This window comes from Cydia splendana, chromosome 9 (assembly GCF_910591565.1).
Source record: "Cydia splendana chromosome 9, ilCydSple1.2, whole genome shotgun sequence".
In the NCBI taxonomy this organism is placed as follows: Eukaryota; Metazoa; Arthropoda; class Insecta; order Lepidoptera; family Tortricidae; genus Cydia; species Cydia splendana.
This window is the reverse complement of record NC_085968.1, coordinates 7,555,804-7,577,877: the sequence shown is the minus strand read 5'-3', so window position 1 is coordinate 7,577,877 and position 22,074 is coordinate 7,555,804. Positions and strand designations below refer to the sequence as shown.

The window sequence follows — 22,074 nt, the reverse complement described above, 5'->3', positions numbered from 1 at the left end:
TTCAAAAGGTATTGTAAGTTGTAACTTATTGTATAATAAATAACTAAATAAATAAATAAATAATTATAGGTCCATATAATTAAAAAATATTGATGGTAAATTCAAACTTTTCTGTTTGGTAACCGCGCTAGTACTGTTAGGGCAACGAAATGACTAATTTTGCCAGCTGGCTAGCTCATCCGTCATCATCTCGGCCATAAGACGTCCACTGCTGAACATAGGCCTTCCCCTTGGACCTCCATACGTACCGGTTGGAAGCGACCCGCATCCAGCGTCTTCCGGCGACATTAATACGGTCGTCTGTCCATCTTGTGGGTGGACGTCCTACGCTGCGCTTGCTAGTCCGTGGTCTCCACTCGAGCACTTTTCGACCCCATCGGCCATCTTCTCTGCGTGCTCATCCGTCATTCACCGCGAATTTAATCATTGCAAGCATGGATTGAATGTCTTTAAAAGGGGTTAATTTCAGATATTAAGTGTTTTCACGCCCAAAGGTCCGGCCGTTGGCTTCGCACGGAATCACGGAAGGGCCTCGGAAACGGAATCTGGTCTCATATAAGCTTGGCCATTGTTCAAATTTCAAGCTTTGCTTTCTCGCAGCCCAATCTTTGGCCTCGCATCGCTCGCATAGAAGTAAAACGCTATCTGAACCTCCAAATTTTCGGCCCTGTTTGGAGCCTAACTTTCGGCCTCACTTTTAAAATAAATGCTTGGTCATTAGATCTTCTCCGATCTTAGCTTCACTGCAGCACGGCCTTTAACCTCGCACCAATGCACCTGCAGGAAAGCTCCAGGTCTTTAACACTATGGCCTCGGTCTTTATCGGCCTTCGGACTTGCTTACACTGGACCTATAGTTCAATTCCAAGCTCTGCTCTTTTGCAGCTTGGCCTTCGGCCTCGCACAGAGGCGCGCCGTAATCGGCGCTCCGGGCATTCGGCCGTCAGCCAAGCTCACACTTGGCATTACCTGCAGCTTCTGGCCTCGCATGGGAAGGCGTCGGAAACAGGTCTTCGGTGTTAGGTGGAGCTCGGCCCTGGACCTCACTTTTTGACATAAATCTGTTTTTTGGGTCGTAATTGGTTAATGACGGAGCTTGATTTTCCTCACTTCGGCTCTTTGGACTGTCGACCAGACGTTTCCCTGATACAGTCAATCCGCTACTTTTTACAAAGCACAAAAGATAAGGGCCTCGCAAAGATCTTCCAGCCAGGGCCTCGCCAAGATTAAGACCGCCTCTGATGCCGCGCGATACTGTTCATACTTTATAAAACTTTTTTCGTACCTTATTTATTGAATAAATTTTGCTTGAAATTGAAAAATGCACTTATTTTATAACTTCCTTACAGCAAAATCATGTTAACGGGTAAAATTTTGGTTTGAATTCGTTTTTCATTAATCAAAGGTGTTTCAAGGCCACGCCGCCGATTCGCCGCCGCCGCCGACCGATTATGACCGGCGCGCCGCCGCCGGCTAAATGCCTATCGGCGCTCATATCTAGCCCGGGTACAGCTTCGTGACGCGTCCCAGCAGCCACAGGAGAGAAGGAAGCATGCGATCCTGCCTTCAAAACCTAATATTTTGATTTTATTCGCGAGTACATCGACTTAGGCCATATGAGCGAAAATCAATCATCATCATCATCATCTGCGCCATCAGAAAAATTATTTGTCTTTCATCCTCTAAGAATTTAGTGCTCTAGTACAACTACGCGTTTAAGAGTCGTTTATGACGGTTCGGCCCCCACGACTAGTGGCAAGTCCTTCAATGACATCCAAATGGTTGGCCCGACTGTTCAGGACCTTCTGTCAATCTTATTACGCTTCAGACAACAATACATAACCTTCAATAAAAGAGCGTACTCACATCATAAAGGCCGGCGCGCACTTACAAGTCTTACAACCCCTCTGGTGTTGCGGGTGTCCGTGGTCGACGGTAATCGCTTACCATCAGGCAATTTGCCTGCCCGTTTGCCTCCTATATCATAAAAAAATTCAAGATGGCGAACTTTGTCCATTGTTGACCCCCGATTCGTACGAAGTTCTTCCACACACCCTCAGATCTCAATTTAAAACTCAGACCAGTGATGCCTACTATAGCATGTAGGTATCTATTCTATACTATAATTTATCTTATCCTAATTTTATCTGTTATATTCATATTGTGCAATATTTTTACCACGTAATTACAGTTTTATCATATCTCTATCTAGTTACTTATTAGTACTAAAATATCGTAAATATTAATTCAGGTCAACAGGAAAAGAATTGAATATATACGTAGGATTTCATTTTCCTTGAATTTGTGTGACATTTTCAGTATCTGTGAAACAGAATCGGATTACGAGTAGTGATCTGCAGATCAGTATCGATACCGTCGCGTCGATGCATATCAAACTTAAATTCACGCGAAATTGATAACACAATTCCAGGTGTCCCACAATCTCACTACACATACGAGTACAACTAATCTTTGACAGGTTTGTTATTGTAATTATCACCGGATGTTTTGATTGGAGCTTTTACTTGTACTGTTTACTACGAGCTGGTACTCATATCTATCACACAATCGTTGCATATTGTTATCGTCTGTGCAGTGTGTCTCTATAGTAGATTGTTAATCAAAGGATGAAAGGCACTAATTTCTGCCGAGGTAGTTTGGAACTCGAGCGCAGTGAGAGCGCCAATAGTCCGAGGCTGAAATGATGCCTTTCACCCAAGTTAAACACTCTACTTTTCATTTCGAATACTAGGAAAGTAAAATGCATGTGTTTTTTTTAATAACATGATTAAGTATACATTTTTATAGTATTTTTTGAGGGTACTTTCAATTAAAAATTTAGGCAAAAGTAGGTATCGTTATTTATGGAATGGGGAGTCAAATATCAGAATGGAAATTGTATAACAAATCCATTTAACCCAAATTTCAATTGCTTATCGTAAAAAAAATTATAAAATCGTACTTGGAACCTAAAATGCTCTAGTGCAGAAACGTATCATTTTCTGCACACCTTTTAGAACAACAATGACTCTCTTTCAGAGCATGAGAAATGAAAAATTAGTTTCTGTACAATTACTATGTTTGTAAAGCTTTCAATTAAACTTTACAATACTTAATATACACGGTGTTTGGTACATCGTTTGCCAAATTAAAACGGCAGATAGGTTGAGTCATTTGCTATCTTTCCAGGCCTTTTTAATTTTGGGCAGGTATTTTTTTCAGTTCTATGCCAGTTTTTCGTAAATTTCAAATTTTTACTTGCGCAGTAAAAAATACCATGGGCATTTTTTTTTCTAGGCATGAGTAGATAGCAAATGACTCAACCTATCTGCCGTTTTAATTTGGCAAACGATGTACCAAACACCCTGTATATTCGAACATAGATAATGATATTAAATTAATGATTTATAATATATTCAGGATTCATACTCCGACACCTCCTGCTTCGTACGCAGTAGGGCTTCCAATACCGGGATCCCGGGATCCCGAAATACCGGGATCCAGTCTGTTTAAACAGATTTTTCAATACCGGTATTTTTTAATGAAATACCGGGATCCCGGTATTTTCAAAAACAAGGAAAATGTGCCTATTATAACGTTTAAAATCTATTAAAATAGTCAAATTCGGCTGTATCAAGAAGATAACTTGCCAATTTAATTAAAGACGATCATTTAATTGAAACAAGATCTGTGCATATGCGTTAGATAAATATTTGGTGATGAATTCTGATGTTCAGGTATACATATTAAGGGGCTACCCCACGCGAATGACCTTCGATCTGAATCCCTTAGTTTTCTAATGTTTTTGTAGCTTATTATATTAACAACAACAGCTTGAAGCAATATATACTGCAAACCGTAATTCAAGACCAAAAAAAGTAAGAAAATGTTGCTACTTGTTACTAGCGCGTCTTGTATTTATGCAAAAATAAGTATATAAAAGTACTTTTTTAAATCGCAGGAGTAAGATTACTAATAAATAAATTATCTTAGCGTGATTATGTATCAAAAGGAATTTACTATTTTACAAACAAATTATTGCAGTGGCAACATTGTCTTACTTTTTTTGGTCTTGAATTACGTTTTGCAGTTTAGTATCCTATATTTACTTCAAAGTTCATTGCCTTCGAGATATTTGGCATCAAAGTTGAACAATTTTAGGCTAAAAACAGGTTTTCTGGCCATAACTTTTGTGTTAATTAGTTTAAAATGAAAAGCCTGGACACGTTTCTCGAGACGTCAAAGACGAACCCAAATATTTAGATTTCGTACATGTAATTGTAAGATTCTTCACTGCAAACTAGATACGAAAAAAGTGTTTTTTTTTTTTTAATAGGAGATTCTATTCAAAACTTGTCAAAAATGTCGGGTAGCCCCTTAATATAATTAGTTCTTAAAATTTTATCAAAAAGTAGAAAGAAATTAATTGTAATGGCATACGAATTTTTGGTGCCAAAGAATATTTATTGGCTGATTATTAGGTTGAACTAAAAATGTGACTTGTGAAGTCAACAAGGCGGATAAAATGATTGCCAACCTGGAGGGTGCACATAATTATTGCAGATGGCGATTATTGTTTAATATCCTAAGCTAAGGACATACATATCTGGTGTAAAAGTGAGCCTTTTAAAAAAAACTCGCCATTTATAGTCAATACCGGGATCCCGGGATCCCGGTATTGATGTAGACAGTTTCGGTATTAATACCGGTATTGAAAGAAGTCCGGTATTTGGAAGCCTTAGTACGCAGGGTCACTACCGACTAGGCTACGAGGCCGTAAATTATGCATAGTGATAGAAATAACTTAATTTTTAGGGTTCCGTACCCAAAGGGTAAAACGGGACCCTATTACTAAGACTCCGCTGTCCGTCCGTCCGTCTGTCACCAGGCTGTATCTCACGAACCGTGATAGCTAGACAGTTGAAATTTTCACAGATGATGTATTTCTGTTGCCGCTATAACAACAAATACTAAAAAGTACGGAACCCTCGGTGGGCGAGTCCGACTCGCACTTGTCCGGTTTTTTTTTATTATATTACTATTGTTATTCGTTATAATATAACCACACGAAATTAAAAAGTTCGTTTTTATACAAAAATATTTACCTTATACTTTTTATTACAACAGTAGGTATCCAAAATAAGTATGTAAATGCCTGCATAAACTGTCTCTAAATGTCCGTTTACGAAAAAATATGTAGGTATGCCTCATCAGGAATCGGACTCGGTAGGTACGAGTACATAGCTTTTTATGACCAAGATTCTCCATGCTTTTTTTTTTCAGTTTTCCTGAAATAACCTTCCCATGGGAAAATCTCATGTTCGTCACTTGATTGTTAAAACCTTTACGTAGGCAAACTATGTTTGTCTGTGGTTTTCCTTTATATTTCCAGCTTTATTTGGACACTATTAAAGTAACACACACCCACATCTTTACTTTGCTGTACAGTACAGCGTATAAATATTGTAATTTAGGTCCATCAACGCAAAAACAGAGGGGTGTTAGAATCTGTGCGGAAAGAGTCGTGAAATATAAGGGAACCAATACATTCTACAGTAATAATGTGTTGTTTGTTTGCCATGAATAAGTAGATGATTTTTATTACTATTCTATTTTGGCCTTACTAACCAAAATAAGGTATCGTGCGATTTGCGACATAAAGTTTCCGAACAGTATTTGCATGACAATGATTTTTACATATAGTCTGAAATTCTATTAACAACTACGTACCAATATAACACAAAATGAGAAGTTACTTACTTGAATCGTGACCCTATGATTCGCACTTAAATCTTTGTCAGCTAATGTATCTATATTGTCACTCGATTTTAAGCCTACACAGAATTGACAAAAGTGGGTTTTTGCATGCTATCTTTAATAATTTCGAAATATGTAGGAGGCTATACGGGTTTAATTCATGGCTACATATTAGAAGTTCAGTGAGCTATTGTGTTAAGTATCAAACGGTTGTTTCATCCAATTCATTTTATTGTCTTAGTTTTGTGGTATGCACAAAGAGTTAATCGATTCATTGTGGAATTTCATTATTTGCGGCAGTCTTTAAAATATGACTGTGTGTGACATAACCTTTTAAGTATGTATTTATTATACCTTCGTATTATTTTTCGTGATAAAGGTAAGTCTGCAAAAATTCAATATTAAGCCCCTTGTATTAAGTACATATATTTTATACAAACCGGTCAAGTCATGGATCACTCAAATTTTTCATTAAGGGTTATTTTTTTATATTGATGCATTCGATTCGACATTTGTTATTATATCTAGGTTATAATGTATCAGATATTTTGTAAGAGAATGCTGAAATGGTAACAGTGTAGATTTTTACCGTGCCTAAATGTATATGTACGTTTTAATAAAAGCGTTTTTAAGTTAGGCCTAAGATACACTTGTACCTAAGTTTTACTTACAAACATAAGTAGGGACAAAGCAATTTTAGATTTATTTAAGGTTCTTAGATTTAATTTAGTTTTATTCATAGGTATATCTATTTAGTTTATAAGTTGTTTTTTTGTTTTTATGATATTGTTATTTATTATATAAATAAATTAGAGCAGTGATTTGGAACCATTAAATGGTTCCAAATCACTGCTCATGCAAATTTTGCTGGAATGATTTAATGATATTCATCTCTCATTCTGTAGTATAGCTGTGTCCCTACTTAGTTAAGCAAGACTTACAAGTGTATCTCAGGCCTTACGTTACGTAACGTTAGTTACGTTAGTAAATGAACTACGGTAGTTCTGTCCGTCATGGCCGACTGTAGGTAATTTAATCTAATACCTTTAAACGAGCAGTTCTTGTTTATTTATATATATATTTTTTTTTGGGGATCTCGGAAGCGGCTCTAACGATTTCGATGAAATTTGCTATATAGGGGTTTTCGAGGGCGATAAATCGATCTAGCTATCTTATCTCTGAGAAAACGCGCATTTTTGAGTTTTTATATGTTTTCCGAGCAAAGCTCGGTCTCCCAGATATTATTTACATAAGTTATAATATTGTTATCGAAACATGCTCGCCAATTTCTAGTACAAAAATAAGAAAAGTTCGCGAAACATTGCGTATTCGGACCGTGACAGGTACTAATGAGTCGCGGTCGGGAACTGGGAGAATTCAGGACGACGATGTCAACCGTTTCCAGGAAAATGTGAAATGTAGGCCACTGCAAAGCCGAACAGCTGGGCGAGTCGAACGCTGCCGCCGGAACGCTGCGTTTTTTATTACAAATAGCTTCTTATTTATTCTACTTGGACTTCATAATAAGATACTTAAGGTGTCACAAAAAGTGCCATGCCGCCTTCAAACTCTGCTAACTCTTTGAGATTTCCATTTGACATGTTATAGGTATAAGCTATAAGCATTTTCAGAAGAAAAAAGAAAAAGTGTACCGTTTACCTACTGTTTTCCGAAAAACTATTGGGTTAACTTTACTCAGAATCACGAGTACCTACCTAGGTACTATCGATGTGAAAAAGATAAAAAAAGTATCTGAAAATCATTCAAGTCATTTCATTTGAGTCATTTTTAGTTATAATTGTGTCGCTTAACTCCAAATTCGGGTAAATCCATTCGACCTTCTCAGCAAATATCTGCCTACCCTATTACCTTTTCTTAATACCAAAATCGCATAATCTGACATATGGATTTACCCGAGTTTGAAGTTAAGCGACACATTCTCACGTGCATGCCGTCACAAAACTGACACCTAAAATTTGTATTAAAAGTGGGAACACTTTTTCCTTTTTTTAATCAATAGTTCTCGTGATTCTGATACGAAATAACCAGAAGCTGTTCGTTTTTCGGAAAAAGGAAATGGTTACACTTTTCTCTGAAACCCTGCATAAATAACGATTAATGTATGTACCTAAATGATTGAACTTTATTTCAACGATAAAAATGCTTCGTGTTGCTTAAGATAAAGTTCATAAAATAAGTCTTAAACTTCTTGAAAAGAACTTTTGAAAACGCTCGTCTGCGTCCGTGCTATAGTTATGTACTAAGCATGATGCGCTTAATTTCTAAATGAAATGTGTTAATTTAGAGTGCTCTAGATACTCCGCCACTGGCAGCTGTGACCCTGTGCCAAATACTGGGTGATAAAAATCTACGCTGTCATCTACCCATCAGAATCAATTGAAATATTAGCTATCTGATATGTTTGTCTGAATATGAACAATAATATCAACAAGGTTAAAAGTATTAAATTTGTCGATCATTGGTGATATTGGTATCAGTAGGTAGGTACTTATATAAGTTATTATACCTACAAGTATTGTCATTAACAGCTAATTCTTCAGCTTTAAGTAATCTAATGTAGGTATGTACTTACATTACTTTTCACCACAGCAGCTCGGAAATGCTTACTTTGCACTTCAAAAACGGATAGCAAAGTTGCACTTTGCTATCAGTAATTCACATGTGAGGCAAAGTAATCAAATGCAAATTTTGAGTTGTTTTCTTGTGTTTGCTGGTAGAATTGACTTTTAAATGATGATTTTGGATGATAAATATTTAATAACATTCATTTGGTTTGACTTGGTTTGATTTTGTTTGATATTTTACATTTAATATTTGCTTCGGGTTGGTGTAGTGAAAATTACTTTATGTTGGACATTGTTAAATAACAATATTCTACTCTATATTATTACTACTGTACTATATCATTAGTAACGCTTGATAAAAACGAGACTCTACCCGTAAAAGCTTCTACTTACAATTCGTTACTGAAAGTGCTTCTATATACTTATATATTTCCACAGGATACGCCGATACTATGTTCTTATTTTTTTAATATCCTCACAAAACGCATTGTATTTTTTTTTTTCATGATTATTATATATGCGAAAAAGGCTATCTATAACATATGCATGTTTCTACACTTGCATCATAAATTACTATTCTCATCGGATGCAATTTGTCTAAACGCACCGAGCCCAGCTGCCATATATAACACATAGTATCTATCTCACATGCTGTAACTCGCAGCAATACCATCATGAATATGTAAATTCCTCCCGATTCGGACTCTGATTTAAAGCGGAGTATGTAAATTGAATGAACAATTTTTTCCCATTTTAACCGCGCTGACCCGGAATCTCATGAACGATGAAATATTGCCGGGATAAAATTCAGTTATGTGGGTAAATAAAAACATATACATGTGTACTACATTTTACGTTACAGCTACGCAGTCGCGTCGTAGTTGTATGGTAGCCGTCTCAAACGGCTATTGATTCATATGAGCTAAAACATACTACAAGCTTGCGATCTCAATGCGATGTTAGTTTTTACATTTTACGTAGCGGAAGCTAGCATCGCCGACGATGTACGGATGTTTACTTGTAAAATCCCTTTAATACAATATTGCATTTTAGAGGTTGTTTCTCACTATTGCCGTTTTTCACTTAGGTATTGATTAATCCTGCTAATTTGCTACGCGTGTATTTTGTACGCGTATCACAGTCTCTAGACAAAACGCGTGCACTGATAGCCAATCAACAGGGGACTTGGTTGGCCAATAAACAGGGTCAAAATTCATAAGTTATCTGGGAAAGACCGTGCATTGATGCTTGTGACGCACATACATCACGATTTGTCTCCGTGTAACACGTTCTATAATGTTATAAACATCTGTAATCGCCGGAAGGTCGCATTTATCAAGACCTCCAATTGCATTAACTCTATATTTTTTAGTGTTGTTATGCTAATTATAATGATATGGAATTCTGGTATATGTTTGCTGTTGTTAGATGATAGCATGCGTTATATAACGATCTAGTTATAACTGGTTAACGTTTCTTATAAACAGGATGTCATATTAATCAGTTGATAAATATTAACGACTGGATAGTACAGCTTAATATTAAAACAGTAATATCATAATTGTTCTCACGACTTGTACAGTCAACTGTAAAAATATGAGTGTAGCCAACTTATTCTAAAATATGTCCCATAGTTCTTAATTCGCTGACATAAGAGCTATGGGACATATTTTTGAGATGATTTGTGCACCCATATTTTTACAGTTGACTGTATTGCGCCGTATCCCTCGACATATTTTTAAAAGAAGTTCTTCTTATAAGAGCTTTTAAGCTTCTTATAAGCTACGTATAAGAGCTTTTAATCTTACTTAGACTGTGCCAATATGACAATCGATTATAAATAAAAGCACATCCTGTATACAAAATTGTATACAAAAATAACCATTATTAATTAGGCGGAAGGTGGGTCAAGCATCTTGACCCATCTTTTGTCTTCTCTACGTAGAGCCGTGACCTGACCTGTTCTGATTCTGACTTTATCTGCCTCCGTCTCTGTCTAAATAACAATACCGCACTGTAAGCCCGACAACTACCTACATCATCACCATCTTCTTGGCGTTGTCCCGGGTTACAATTTAACTCTATAATTCTAAATAAAAAATACCTACAAAATTATAACCGCATCATCTGACGGGTTTAAGCCTATATGGGGCATTATCTATGAAAAGGGACCTTATTGTCGATGGCGCTTACGCCGCACAGCGTCGCGCGGCGTTGTATTTATATCGGAGAATCGCTAATAATAGCGTAAGCGCCGTCGACAATAAGGTCCCTTTTCATAGATAACGTCACATATAAGAACCATTATTGGTCTAGCAACTCTAGCACAAACCATTTACAAAAAACCGCGACTAAATTTGTAGTTTTTGTTTTAGATAAAATTGTTGTTGTTGTTTAAAGACGAATGAGAACAGGTTTGATTCAGGTGAATGAATAGCGCCAACATCGAAACTCTAATTGCAACAACAAATAGTCTATTTTATTCTCATATATAAATTATGTTCTCTTAGCAAATGCTGTTGACGTTTCAATAATGTAGAGTCTGTGCGGAAAGAGAAGAGTCGTGGAATGTATTGGGCCCATACATTCCACGACTCTTCTCTTTCCGCACAGACTATCAAAATTGCCACGTGATTTTTCGTCGCATCTATCATCCCGTTACATCTTTTACTATCCTATTGTTTTGCCGATAAACGATTGCCATCTTGGCTATATACGGTCCCTATGAGCTTGGCACAGGAGCACCGGGACTTCTTTTTCTTACTGTATTAATTAGAGAGGGACAGGTAATTGTCTGTGGCGCGGGCGAGATACTATCGGGGCGCTCCTGTGCTAGGCCTACTGGAAAGTAAATATGTATTAAGAAATGGGAATTATTAATTGCCTTTAATTTGGTAATTAGGATTTTTCTTCTTATGTAAATCCTAAATCCCCTGCTGTATTAACCCTTAACTACCTACGTCCTATTTTTATCACACAACTACCTACCCAAGGTCTCAGAGACCACTACATGTTATGGGACCTGAAATATTTAGTTAGACATAATTAAAAGGTAGGTATTTTAAAATAATAAGTACCATGTATACAGTTTGAGGGATATAATAGTGAATAATAATACAAAAATGTTCAACAGTATAATTTTTAAACTTAAGATATTAACTTAAGATATTAAGATATTTATTAGCGCATCGGGCATGTTTGCACAAGCTCGCACAGACGACTACTATGCAATAATACGCAAGAGAACTGCCTCGTTGCTCTGCAGAGTGCGAGCTAGCTCCAACCCCATCCTGGCTACTGTAGCGGGCCGATACGACTCACCTATAATGCGGCATTTTGAGCGTGTTTTAACCGCTACTAGGTGATTATTATTGTTATTGCTGTCTGTGTGTGTGTGTGTTTGTCGATTTATGATTTTGTTCCACTAACACTTAGTTTTTAATATTAATTGTTACTAACCATTATGGGCCATTGTTGTCTTTTAATAAATAAATTAAAATTAATTAAATTAAATTAATTAAGAAACTTCTAATAATTTAACGTAAAAAATTAGATATCCATTAGGACATGAGATCTCATCATTTAGGGATGTTATATAAAGCTTTTCATTCTAAAATATTAAAATCGAATAATCAACACAGCTATTACACTATCTTTTTTGTATAGAAATGTGTTATTATTATAAAATTGCAGGCCTTCAATATAACCATTTTTCTCAATAAAATAACCATACATTGCAGAGCAAGGTCTGAAGCTACGTCGCTGCGTTCATCATTTATTTAACTGATATTTTTTATCAGACGACACGTTCTAACCACGGTACAATAGGGTATTATACTGTATTTAAAATAAATTATTTTACACCATGCATGAAATAAAGCACCAGATAATTATTAGAAAAACACATATAGGAGTTATTTTTAAACACAAGTTCTATTTAATAAATCGGATAGAAATATAAAAAGTAGGTGAGTTGACCGTGACGTCACGATGTAATGTTTCATATAAATTCCATATTAGCAAATCGTTTTGATAGTTGTAAAAAAGTAACTGATTTGACTAGTAGGAAAATACCCTATTGTTTACTAAAATTTGGCAACATTATTTGCTTACTAGAAAAAACAAGAAACATGTCAAACTAATAAAGACAATATGACATTAAAAATAACACAACCACCTACCTGCGGTCTCTGAGACCTTTGAAGAATATACTGTAACCACCTATGCGCGGTCTCACAGACCTCTGACGGCCATTTTTTAGTTACAAAATCCAAATGAACACGACGATGGCATGGTCTGCACTGAGGAGGCCCCGGGGAAAGGTACAAGGTCACAGAAGCTCGTGCTAAGTACTCGCATTGAGTTATTACAAATTTTATAAAGTCAATGGTCTGAGAGACCGCACGTAGGTGGTTAAGGGTTAATCAAAATTAATAATAGGGGCAGGCAGATATTAAATATACTGATATTTTAAATAAACCTATTTACCAAATAAGTTACATCGTTTTCAAGTAACGGCCCACGCTTTAATAAATCAAATGAGTTAGACGGTAATTTAGAGACAGCCTAATTAACGTTGCTAAAGTTTGTTTTCGTTCGTCTATTCCAAATTAGTATATTTTAAGCTTACCTGTATTTTAACGTAAATTATTATAATTTACTTCTATAGACATCAAGGGTAGTTGTTTTGGCCTATGTTTGTAAATTTAGATATTATAATACATACCTAGAACTCACAAGGGGACATGTCCCACAAAACGTCGGTATTTATAGCCGAAATCCCGTGACATATGAGTAGTAAACCTTTCACTAATCATAGGAACTTGCATTTCAATATTCGCTTTAAAGTGAGATGCTTCGTTTTAAGGAACATAATTATGTTTTCATTCAAGCGGACTCCCATGAGCCGTGGCGATGCCGGGATAACGCGAGGAAGAAGAATTATGTAATTCATTAGTTTCATTACATACCGAATGCTGATTGCGAAGCGATTCAACTATTAGTGTTCGTCAAAAAAAAATATAGAATTTTAAATGTAGCGTGTGTAATAGTAAATTACAATGACTGAAAATACTGTCATCTTTGTTACAGACGAGGCATACATGAAGCTTGCTTTGGAGACGGTGGAAGAGCTGGACTGGTGCCTGGACCAGCTGGAGACGATACAAACTCACCGCTCTGTGTCTGATATGGCCTCACTTAAGGTAAGTGCATTTCCTAGTCGCGGCCATATTTACTTAACGGAAAATGGATTTACAAATAACGAATTGGAATCTAAAAGGGTATCGTGTGTGGTGATGAATTTTAAGGGCTGGTTGTTTCGCGCAGAGCTATAGGATACATTTTAATTTGTAAAATTTGCTAGCTTTATTCGTTTTAATGTCGCATTGATGTATAAGAGTTGTCTTTGATAGGTACTTATCATTAAATACTCGTATTGGTGTAACATTATAAGCTTTATATACCTACAAGTGCAAACGAAACTTTAGCATCTTATAGCCCTGCGTCTTAAATTTTTGTACGGAACAAAATGAGTCAATAATAATATAAACCTTGAGTTAACAACTATATTTAGTGACCTGCAATAGACCAGTCAAAGATGATGAATGATAACGTCTTGTGATTATGGGTTATAAATAAATAAGTGACGACTTATGACGTATGAACGGATTGTGGATGAATCATTGTGTGTTTAACTTAACGATGTCTCTCGGCGCATATACATACAACCTGGGTTTAGTGAAAAGGAATATAAGTCTCATGCATGCATGTAAGTACACTAAGTACACATAAAAACTATTTTGATTTAAACATAAGAATAACTATTTTCAGATATAAAGTGTTTATAACGATTAAACAAAGATATATAGGTATACCAAACAAAACAAAAAAAAACTTAATATCCTAAAACTAATAATAAATAAAAACACGAAGTAATGAACTCCTTAAACTACTACAATAGATATAAAAACAAGATATTTAGTCAAACAAATCCGCGCGAGTTGTACAATGGTGCAAAGGTGCACGTTAAAACACTTGTTGTGAATATTATGTTTAGGTACCTAAATGTTTAGGCATTTGTTTTGGATTCAAGTGCTGTGCTCTAGGAGTACATATGTCGTAGTCAGATCGTATAATCCGCCGTATTACATTACGGCTAGCCGTTATCAAAAACAGGGGCGTTTTGAAATGCGGCGGTTCGACGATTAGCCGGATTGTCATTGCGATACGTTCTTCAATAAGGCGGCCAACGTTTAGCCGCATCGTACTACTATTTTAGATTGTAGAGTGACCAGTTCTTTCGGTCGCCTACGTAACCGGAGTTTGACAATGTTTGCAATTTAATTTATTTTTACCATGGTCCCACCGCACTACATGTGTTTATTTTCCAAAACATTTCCTTCGCAACTTAAATAGACGGAGCCCCGCAAGCGGGGCTCCTATTTCTGGGCGGTTTGCCCTTCGGGCATCTGAAGCTACCTAACGAACCTAACCTACTTACCTACCTACGCTTTTTTCCCCAAAGTGTAATGTTTTCACGGACGTCTCACTAAATCAATAGGTATGTAGGTTAGGTTCGTTAGGTAGCTTCAGATGCCCGAAGGGCAAACCGCTCAGAAATAGGAGCCCTGCGAAGCGGGGCTCCGTCTAGTTAAGTTGCGAAAGAAATGTTTTTTGAAAAGAAACAGTCCGACGAACTCCAGATTTGATGGACACCCCAGCGTTTGTCAGGCAGCGCCACGGGTGTTAAAAATTGGAACTAAAAACTGTCAAAGCGGCGGCTAATGACTCGCTGTATTACATTACGGCTAGCCGTGTTGAAGAACGTATGGCGCCGAATACATTCCGGCGGATTCTCATTCAGCCGCATTCAATCCGGCTAATCGTTAAACCGCCGCATTTCAAAACGCCCCTGTTTTTGAAAACGGCTAGCCGTAATGTAATACGGCGGATTATACGATCCGACTGCGACACATACACTAATCCTAGAATATATTATTACTAGCCTCATATACCCAAAAGCAGAGAAAATAGAACGTTAGAATGTGAGTCTCGTCCATATTTGTAGTATTACTTATAAAACAAATATAGCTCTTCTCTTTGTAATCACGATTAAATGCATTTATTCAGCTCCATTGCCAACCGTAAAATTGAATGGAAAAACTCTGTCCAACAAGCGAATTATACGCCGCATTATGGGAATTATCAGGGTTATGTCGTCTATTTGCCGTGCGATTGCTTTATCCGGAGCCATGGAAAGTTACCGCCGACAGAACACGAATTGGAACTTGCATATTAGCACTTAGCATTGCATGTTGTTGTTGGGCCTACTTAGTTATAAAACGTTAGCGGTACAAACATATCAGTCTGAGAGATCATGAACTGAGATCATGTCTTTTTTGCCTTCTGAAACGTGTGAAATTCCTCCGTCATTCCAATGTCAAAGTGGCCAAATGCCAAATATATCGGGACACATCCTTATTTTGGTTCCATCCTAATTCCGACGTTTCAGCTGAGTTGCACCAGCTGTGGTCACGGAAAGACTGACGTCCCAGCAAATGTCAATGGAGATATAAATAAAACAACACTTAACTACCCGAAATTAGTTAATAAAAATGTTCGGGGTAGACAAAGAAATTGCAACTACCCGTTAAAGTTTAATGTTTATTGTCCACGGTACGACATGACACGCAACACTCACACCACCTTGGCCGCAGCTGGTGCAACTCGGCTGAAACGTAAATAAATATTAAAGTAAATATTAATATTAACGCCGTCTACTCGAGAGTAGGCTGAAGGTTATGGCGCCATCGCTCGAAAAGATTGCACTATACCTTTGGCCTATAGTCGAATAGATGCCGTTAATATTAATATTTAATAAGTTAACACATATCAGTGAAAGAATAAGGATCAAAGTGGCTACATAATTTACTTTGACACTCCGTCTCTATACACTCTATTGTCTTTGATTATATGAAATTAGGTACGGCGTAAGGCAAGTCTACACCAGCCGCCCAATAATATCGTTGTAAGTACATAATCTAAAATTCTAACCCATCATTAGGCTTTACCTCAAACTTAAACGAGTATTATTTTGGTATTCAATTTATATTATTATCTGAAGTATTATAAAAGCTTCCGATTCATTAATTCTCCAGTAAATATCGAAAATGAAAGGTTCACAGTCCCAAATAACTGCTTTATTGACGGTAAACATTTTCTCATTTCGCTGTTTTTTCTACCTAAGTATATTTTTATTTACCTACATTTAACAGGATACCTGTGCGATATTGGATATTCGATCTCACATATATAAAGCCCCTTTGAGTTGGCAAAAGTTTTAATGATTTCTCGAAAAAGATGGATTAGATCCGCGCTTCAAAGTCGATATCTTGATTTTACTTATTATTCCCTTCACGTCCTATTTAATGAGTTTGTTTGGATTCCTAAGTAAGAGCCCAAGTTTTGTAATAATATACATACCTATTTATTTAAAACAAAACTCCTTTTAATTTATATGTGAAAAGCATTTCTATCATTAATTTTAATTACGTACGTAACTGTTACAAGTATTGTCGCAGGATATACGTTACCGATGATTTGTGATATACTTAATTGTCTTCTGGGTATTTAAGTTCCGACACGTTATGTTTGTATGTATCTACGGATATCAATATATATACTTAATACTAAAAGATACAGTTACTTGGACATCTTAATAAGTAAAAAATCGATAATAAAAATTAAGTATATCGGAGACATGAACATGAAACACTAAGCTTAATATTTTGTTTTATACTTCCACAACCAAAGTAGAAGTGAATAGACTTAATCACAAATAATAAAAGCGGTGATGAAAGCGCAGTATTAAACACTAATCAATCTAATTGTTATTTCAACATTAAAAACTAACCAGATTTGATTTTATATAGTTTGAAGCGCGTCTATAGATTTTTGTCCCAAACTAACCAGATTCCATTTTTGGTGAAATAAAAACGTACGATCTATTAAATTGATCGCCTATTGACGTGTAGGTATATTTTTTCTGTAAATATAGGTAGATTAGCTGGTCCCTGTGACTTTGTACATAACGTTTACTACCCATTTATTAAAACATTTTCAAAACCTGGGCCAGTCAATATTCAATCGCATACTAAACGCAGGTCTTACCCAAACCAAAGTCTTGCCTCATTTGAGTGGAGATAGCTTCGCCGATATGAGGTCGATGGGCGTTCGGAATAACACCAGTACCGGTGCACGGTGCTCAGATCGATGTGCTTGACGTCACAATGCCGCTCTATGTCAACACAATGCATGTTGCAGGGGGAAGTGGAAGCCCACTTGATGAAATGTTCAATAAGAGCAGCCTTTTTTTAATTATGCCATTTCAAAAAATACATAAAGGAGGGCTACGTTGATAAAAGCTTCGTTTTAAAGCTCGAATTGTATACGTTAGCAAATGTTAAAATAGAGTAATTTAAAAATTAGAAACATAAAAGAATACTAAAAGTATATATTTTACTATTACTTATATTTTATATAATTCTTTGAAGTCCGTTTACAATATAAAAACATAATTAGAGAAGTTTAAACATCAAAAATTATCAATGTAGCTGGCAACTTCAAACGGTGCACATTGGTTTTTTTATGAAATTAGGTAATAATGAAGTAGAAATTTAACTTAATACTTTAATAGAGTAGAAATTTTACTGAACCGTATTAAATAAAACGATGGCTAAATATGATTATTTAAAAAGCACCTTTATTTACTTTAATCTCATTAAGCTCCCTGCTGTTGAACCCCCGCACTTGAGATATTTATTAACGAAAGCCGGCCGCTAATTTTGTAAGCATATCCTGATATGGGTCTAGCAAATAAATTTTAATTACCAACCCTACAGTTCTCACAAAGATGCGTTAAATTACCGTTTGCTTATCCTAAATTCTGTCTTTTAGCAACCAGGGTCAAGCAGTTTGTATTTTCATTCAAGAAAATTCTAGTTTATTCTGGGTATTTCAACGGTGACGCCGATAAAAAATACTTTATGCCAAAAACAGTTAGGCTTACAGGAATAATGTTTCGGTAGTTTTCTTTATATTTGTGTCAAAGATGCTCTCTAGGGCTGAAGCCACAGAGAATGTTTAATGATGTTCGTATAAAGCTTAAGTAAAAACTGTCCCGTAACGTTAAGCTTAGATTCATTTGGGAATATGTTCCCGGTTTAAACGTGTGCGTGACATTCTATCGTTAACAGTACGGAGGGCACCCGCTAGCCTCGAACAGTGACGTAAATCCGGCCGTTGAAATTATGTGCCACTAGATACTATTACAGTTGCGCTCTAACTAGAGTCATTACAGCGATTTAAATATACATCTCAATGTTAAAGTGGTCTATTTTAACCGCCTCTATTTGTGGACATCATTATATGTCATCATGTTTCGACCGCCACCATGTATCAACATTGGTTCGTGTATCGTTGTGGCAGTTCTAGGTTGTGGTGAAGACATCCAACTGCTACTATGTGGAATGTGTGTAAACTACACTCATATTTATTGCTAGTATTTTGTGGATGCTTGGGTGGTTATCTGATATCTAAAGCATTATTTAATTGAAGGGATGTTTACAAAAACAACATAACTGACTACACTGGTTGACACCTGAAACGATTAACAATGTTCTTAAAAAAGTGTCAACCGCTCTAAGCAGTTATGTTGTTTTTGTATCCCTTCAATTGTATCCAGACAAGGTACCACTATGGTACCTTTGTCTATAGTCAGATCCAATTATATCGGGGCTTGACTGACTTACAAGAGTTACAAGTAATTTGTTAGAAGGAGGTCACAGCAAGTGTTACCTTCAGTTATTGTATGTGTTTACAAAATAAATATTTTCCCACGCAATACTTATATGTATTAGTGATAACATAATTAATTTGACTCTTGTAGATATTTTCACTATGGTAACCAATTGCTTTACCAGTGTTGCCAGAATTTCATGTCGACTTGGTAATAATCTTATTTTGCCTGCCTATATAACTGTATTCAGCCGAGCCGAGACATTAAGCTTGTTTATATCTTGTGGAAACATAGAACAAAGTTAACAGGCTTCTCATGAAATATGAAGACATTAATCTATTGTAAACTAAAATAACAGACAAGCGTGTATGCAACATAAACAAAAACACGTAATTACTCATAAAATGAAGGTCAGCTTAGGTATTAAATATAATGATGTTATTTATACCAATCCGGCTTTATGATAAAGTCAATGACACTCTAAAGTACCTCTTCATTTTATAATACCAACTAAATATGTCCGAGGAGATACCGTAATATGCATTCAAAATAATTCTTAAACTTTGTCACAGTGACAATAACGTCAATAACCGATTAGTGGTATAACATTTTTTGAATTAATGAATAGAGATTTCAAGATAGATATTTTTTGCATGAAGGGAATATGTCCGCTGTCAACTAAAGATAATATCAGATCTCATGGTTTTTATTTTTATTTGCCACAGGACAAGTAAATAGCCCAGAACCTAAAGTGGTTGACAAACCATCTTCAAATATAGTTACTAGGGCGTCTAATAATCAAGGTTCTTGCAATAGACACAATTAGATTTAAAGGTAACCAATGACGACATCTAATTTGGATTGTCTCCAAATATATCTGTCTATTAAAATTGACTAATCATTAGGCTTTTAGTTTTAAAGCGTTGTTTGTTCTAGGTACATAGTAAAGGGCAGAAAATAATTTAAAAACCGGCCAAGTGCGAGTCGGACTCACGTTTCTAGGGTTCCGTACATAAGTCCGACTCACGCTTGACTGCACATTTCTAATAGGTTTTCCTATCATCTATAGGTAAAGAACTATTTTGTGTATTATTTTCAATATTTTAGACCCAGTAGTTTCGGAGATAAAGGGGGGGTGGTCATTTTTTGGCTATTTTCTTAAATAACTTCGAACCTATGCATTTTAAAGTTATAAAAAAAACATGTGCATCTTGGGGTTACTAATTGACATTTATGTGTACCGAATTTCAACTTAATTGGTCCAGTAGTTTCCAAGAAAATAGGCTGTGACAGACGGACAGACAGACAGACGCACGAGTGATCCTATAAGGGTTCCATTTTTTCCTTTTAAGGTACGGAACCCTAAAAAGCAAGAAAATAGAAATATATATCGGCCTACGAACCCATATATGGATCGCGAGCGCTACATCTTTACCATAAGACTAGTTAATTGTATTACGTCAGGTGTACTGAGAAATCAATACGCCGGCTTCTTAATTTAATTTTATTCAACCAATAAGTAAGTATCTGAGTTCCTTATGATCCATAAAAGGTTTATCATATGAACGCAGCGCTTCCACGGGTATTCTGCCCAAGCAGTTATCGCTACAGAGTAATTCATAAACAAAGCGGCCTTTAGACTTTTATCATAAGTGATATACAGTGTATCGTGGTACGGACGCGGGTCTACGGCCTTGCTACGTCACGCGGCACGGCGCCCGGGTCACGTAGGCGCCCGCCTAGCTAGTCTGCTTCGTGCCCGCCTAGCGCCCGGCCATGAAGGCGCGCGACCACAACAACATATCACTTGATCTGGATCGTCAGCTTGACCTCTATACACACAGGAGACTGCTACTCTCTAACTTAACACATTTTAAATAAAAAGTTATGTTAGAGAAAATTGTCGGACACTAATATGACGATCTAAATGTGTCAGAGTTTTCACTTCAATCTAATTTAGGATGATATTATTTCATTTATTCTAACATTTTATAAAATACATTAAATAATATAATAATCATATCTTAAAATGAAACTACATTAAAACTAAAAATGTAGGATTATAAATGGATTTAGCAACTAATATACGAACGAAGTCGCACGCAGATGCTATACTTTTATATAACTAATAATAATTAATAAAATAATTCAGCCTATATACGTCCCACTACTGGGCACAGGCCTCCTCTCATACGCGAGAGGGCTTGGGCTATATACACCTTTGAATTTCTTCGCAGATGTATGCAGGTTTCCTCACGATGTTTTCCTTCCCCGAAAAGCTATTGATAAATATCAAATGATATTTCGTATATAAGTTCCGAAAAACTCATTGGTACGAGCCAGGATTTGAACCCGCGATTATATAACTAGCTGTCTTTTATTTTGTTAGTCCATATTGCGGCGTTTGAGGTTGAAACCCTGGGGTCGTGGGGGCCTAGCGCGCGTCGTTCTATAAGGTGCTATCAAAGCGCCTTATAGAGCATTCTGGTGACCAGGGGGCAGGCCAATATTTCGCTCGTAGGGAATAGTTATTTACGATACAAGTGCGAAAAATAGAGCATTCGCAACGAGTGGCGAATTTTAAAACACGACCGAAGCGAGTGTTTTATTTTGACACGAGTTGCGAATTGCCTATTCGCAAGTGTATCGTAGAACGTTTTATACTACCTTTAAATTTTTTGTCGTAGTTACGTAATGTGCTTATTATAACACGGGGTGTCGTAATGGAGCACCAGGTGCACTGTAAAATGTATTATGTTTTACCTACTTGTATTTCATTATATCAATGTGTCATGATCTGTGTTAATCGGTGCGGGGTTTGATGTTGTCTAAAGCTTGCCTTAATTAGATTATATTGATTACGCTCTGGAATTGTTGGTTTCCAATTTCGCCATTTATAATACGCTATTATGTAATATCATATATTTGATATAAT

At 36.3% G+C, this 22,074-nt stretch overlaps 1 protein-coding gene across 10 annotated transcripts in view; it reads left to right on the top strand.

The window, feature by feature from the left end:
* Nucleotides 1–22,074, top strand: part of LOC134793522 (3',5'-cyclic-AMP phosphodiesterase) — a 534,412-nt gene that overhangs the window by 488,900 nt on the left and 23,438 nt on the right. For all 10 annotated transcript variants that reach the window (XM_063765108.1, XM_063765110.1, XM_063765111.1 and 7 more), the window contains one exon: nt 13,433–13,545. In XM_063765108.1, the coding sequence (XP_063621178.1) occupies nt 13,433–13,545 (113 nt within the window). The remainder of the gene's footprint in view (nt 1–13,432; nt 13,546–22,074) is intronic.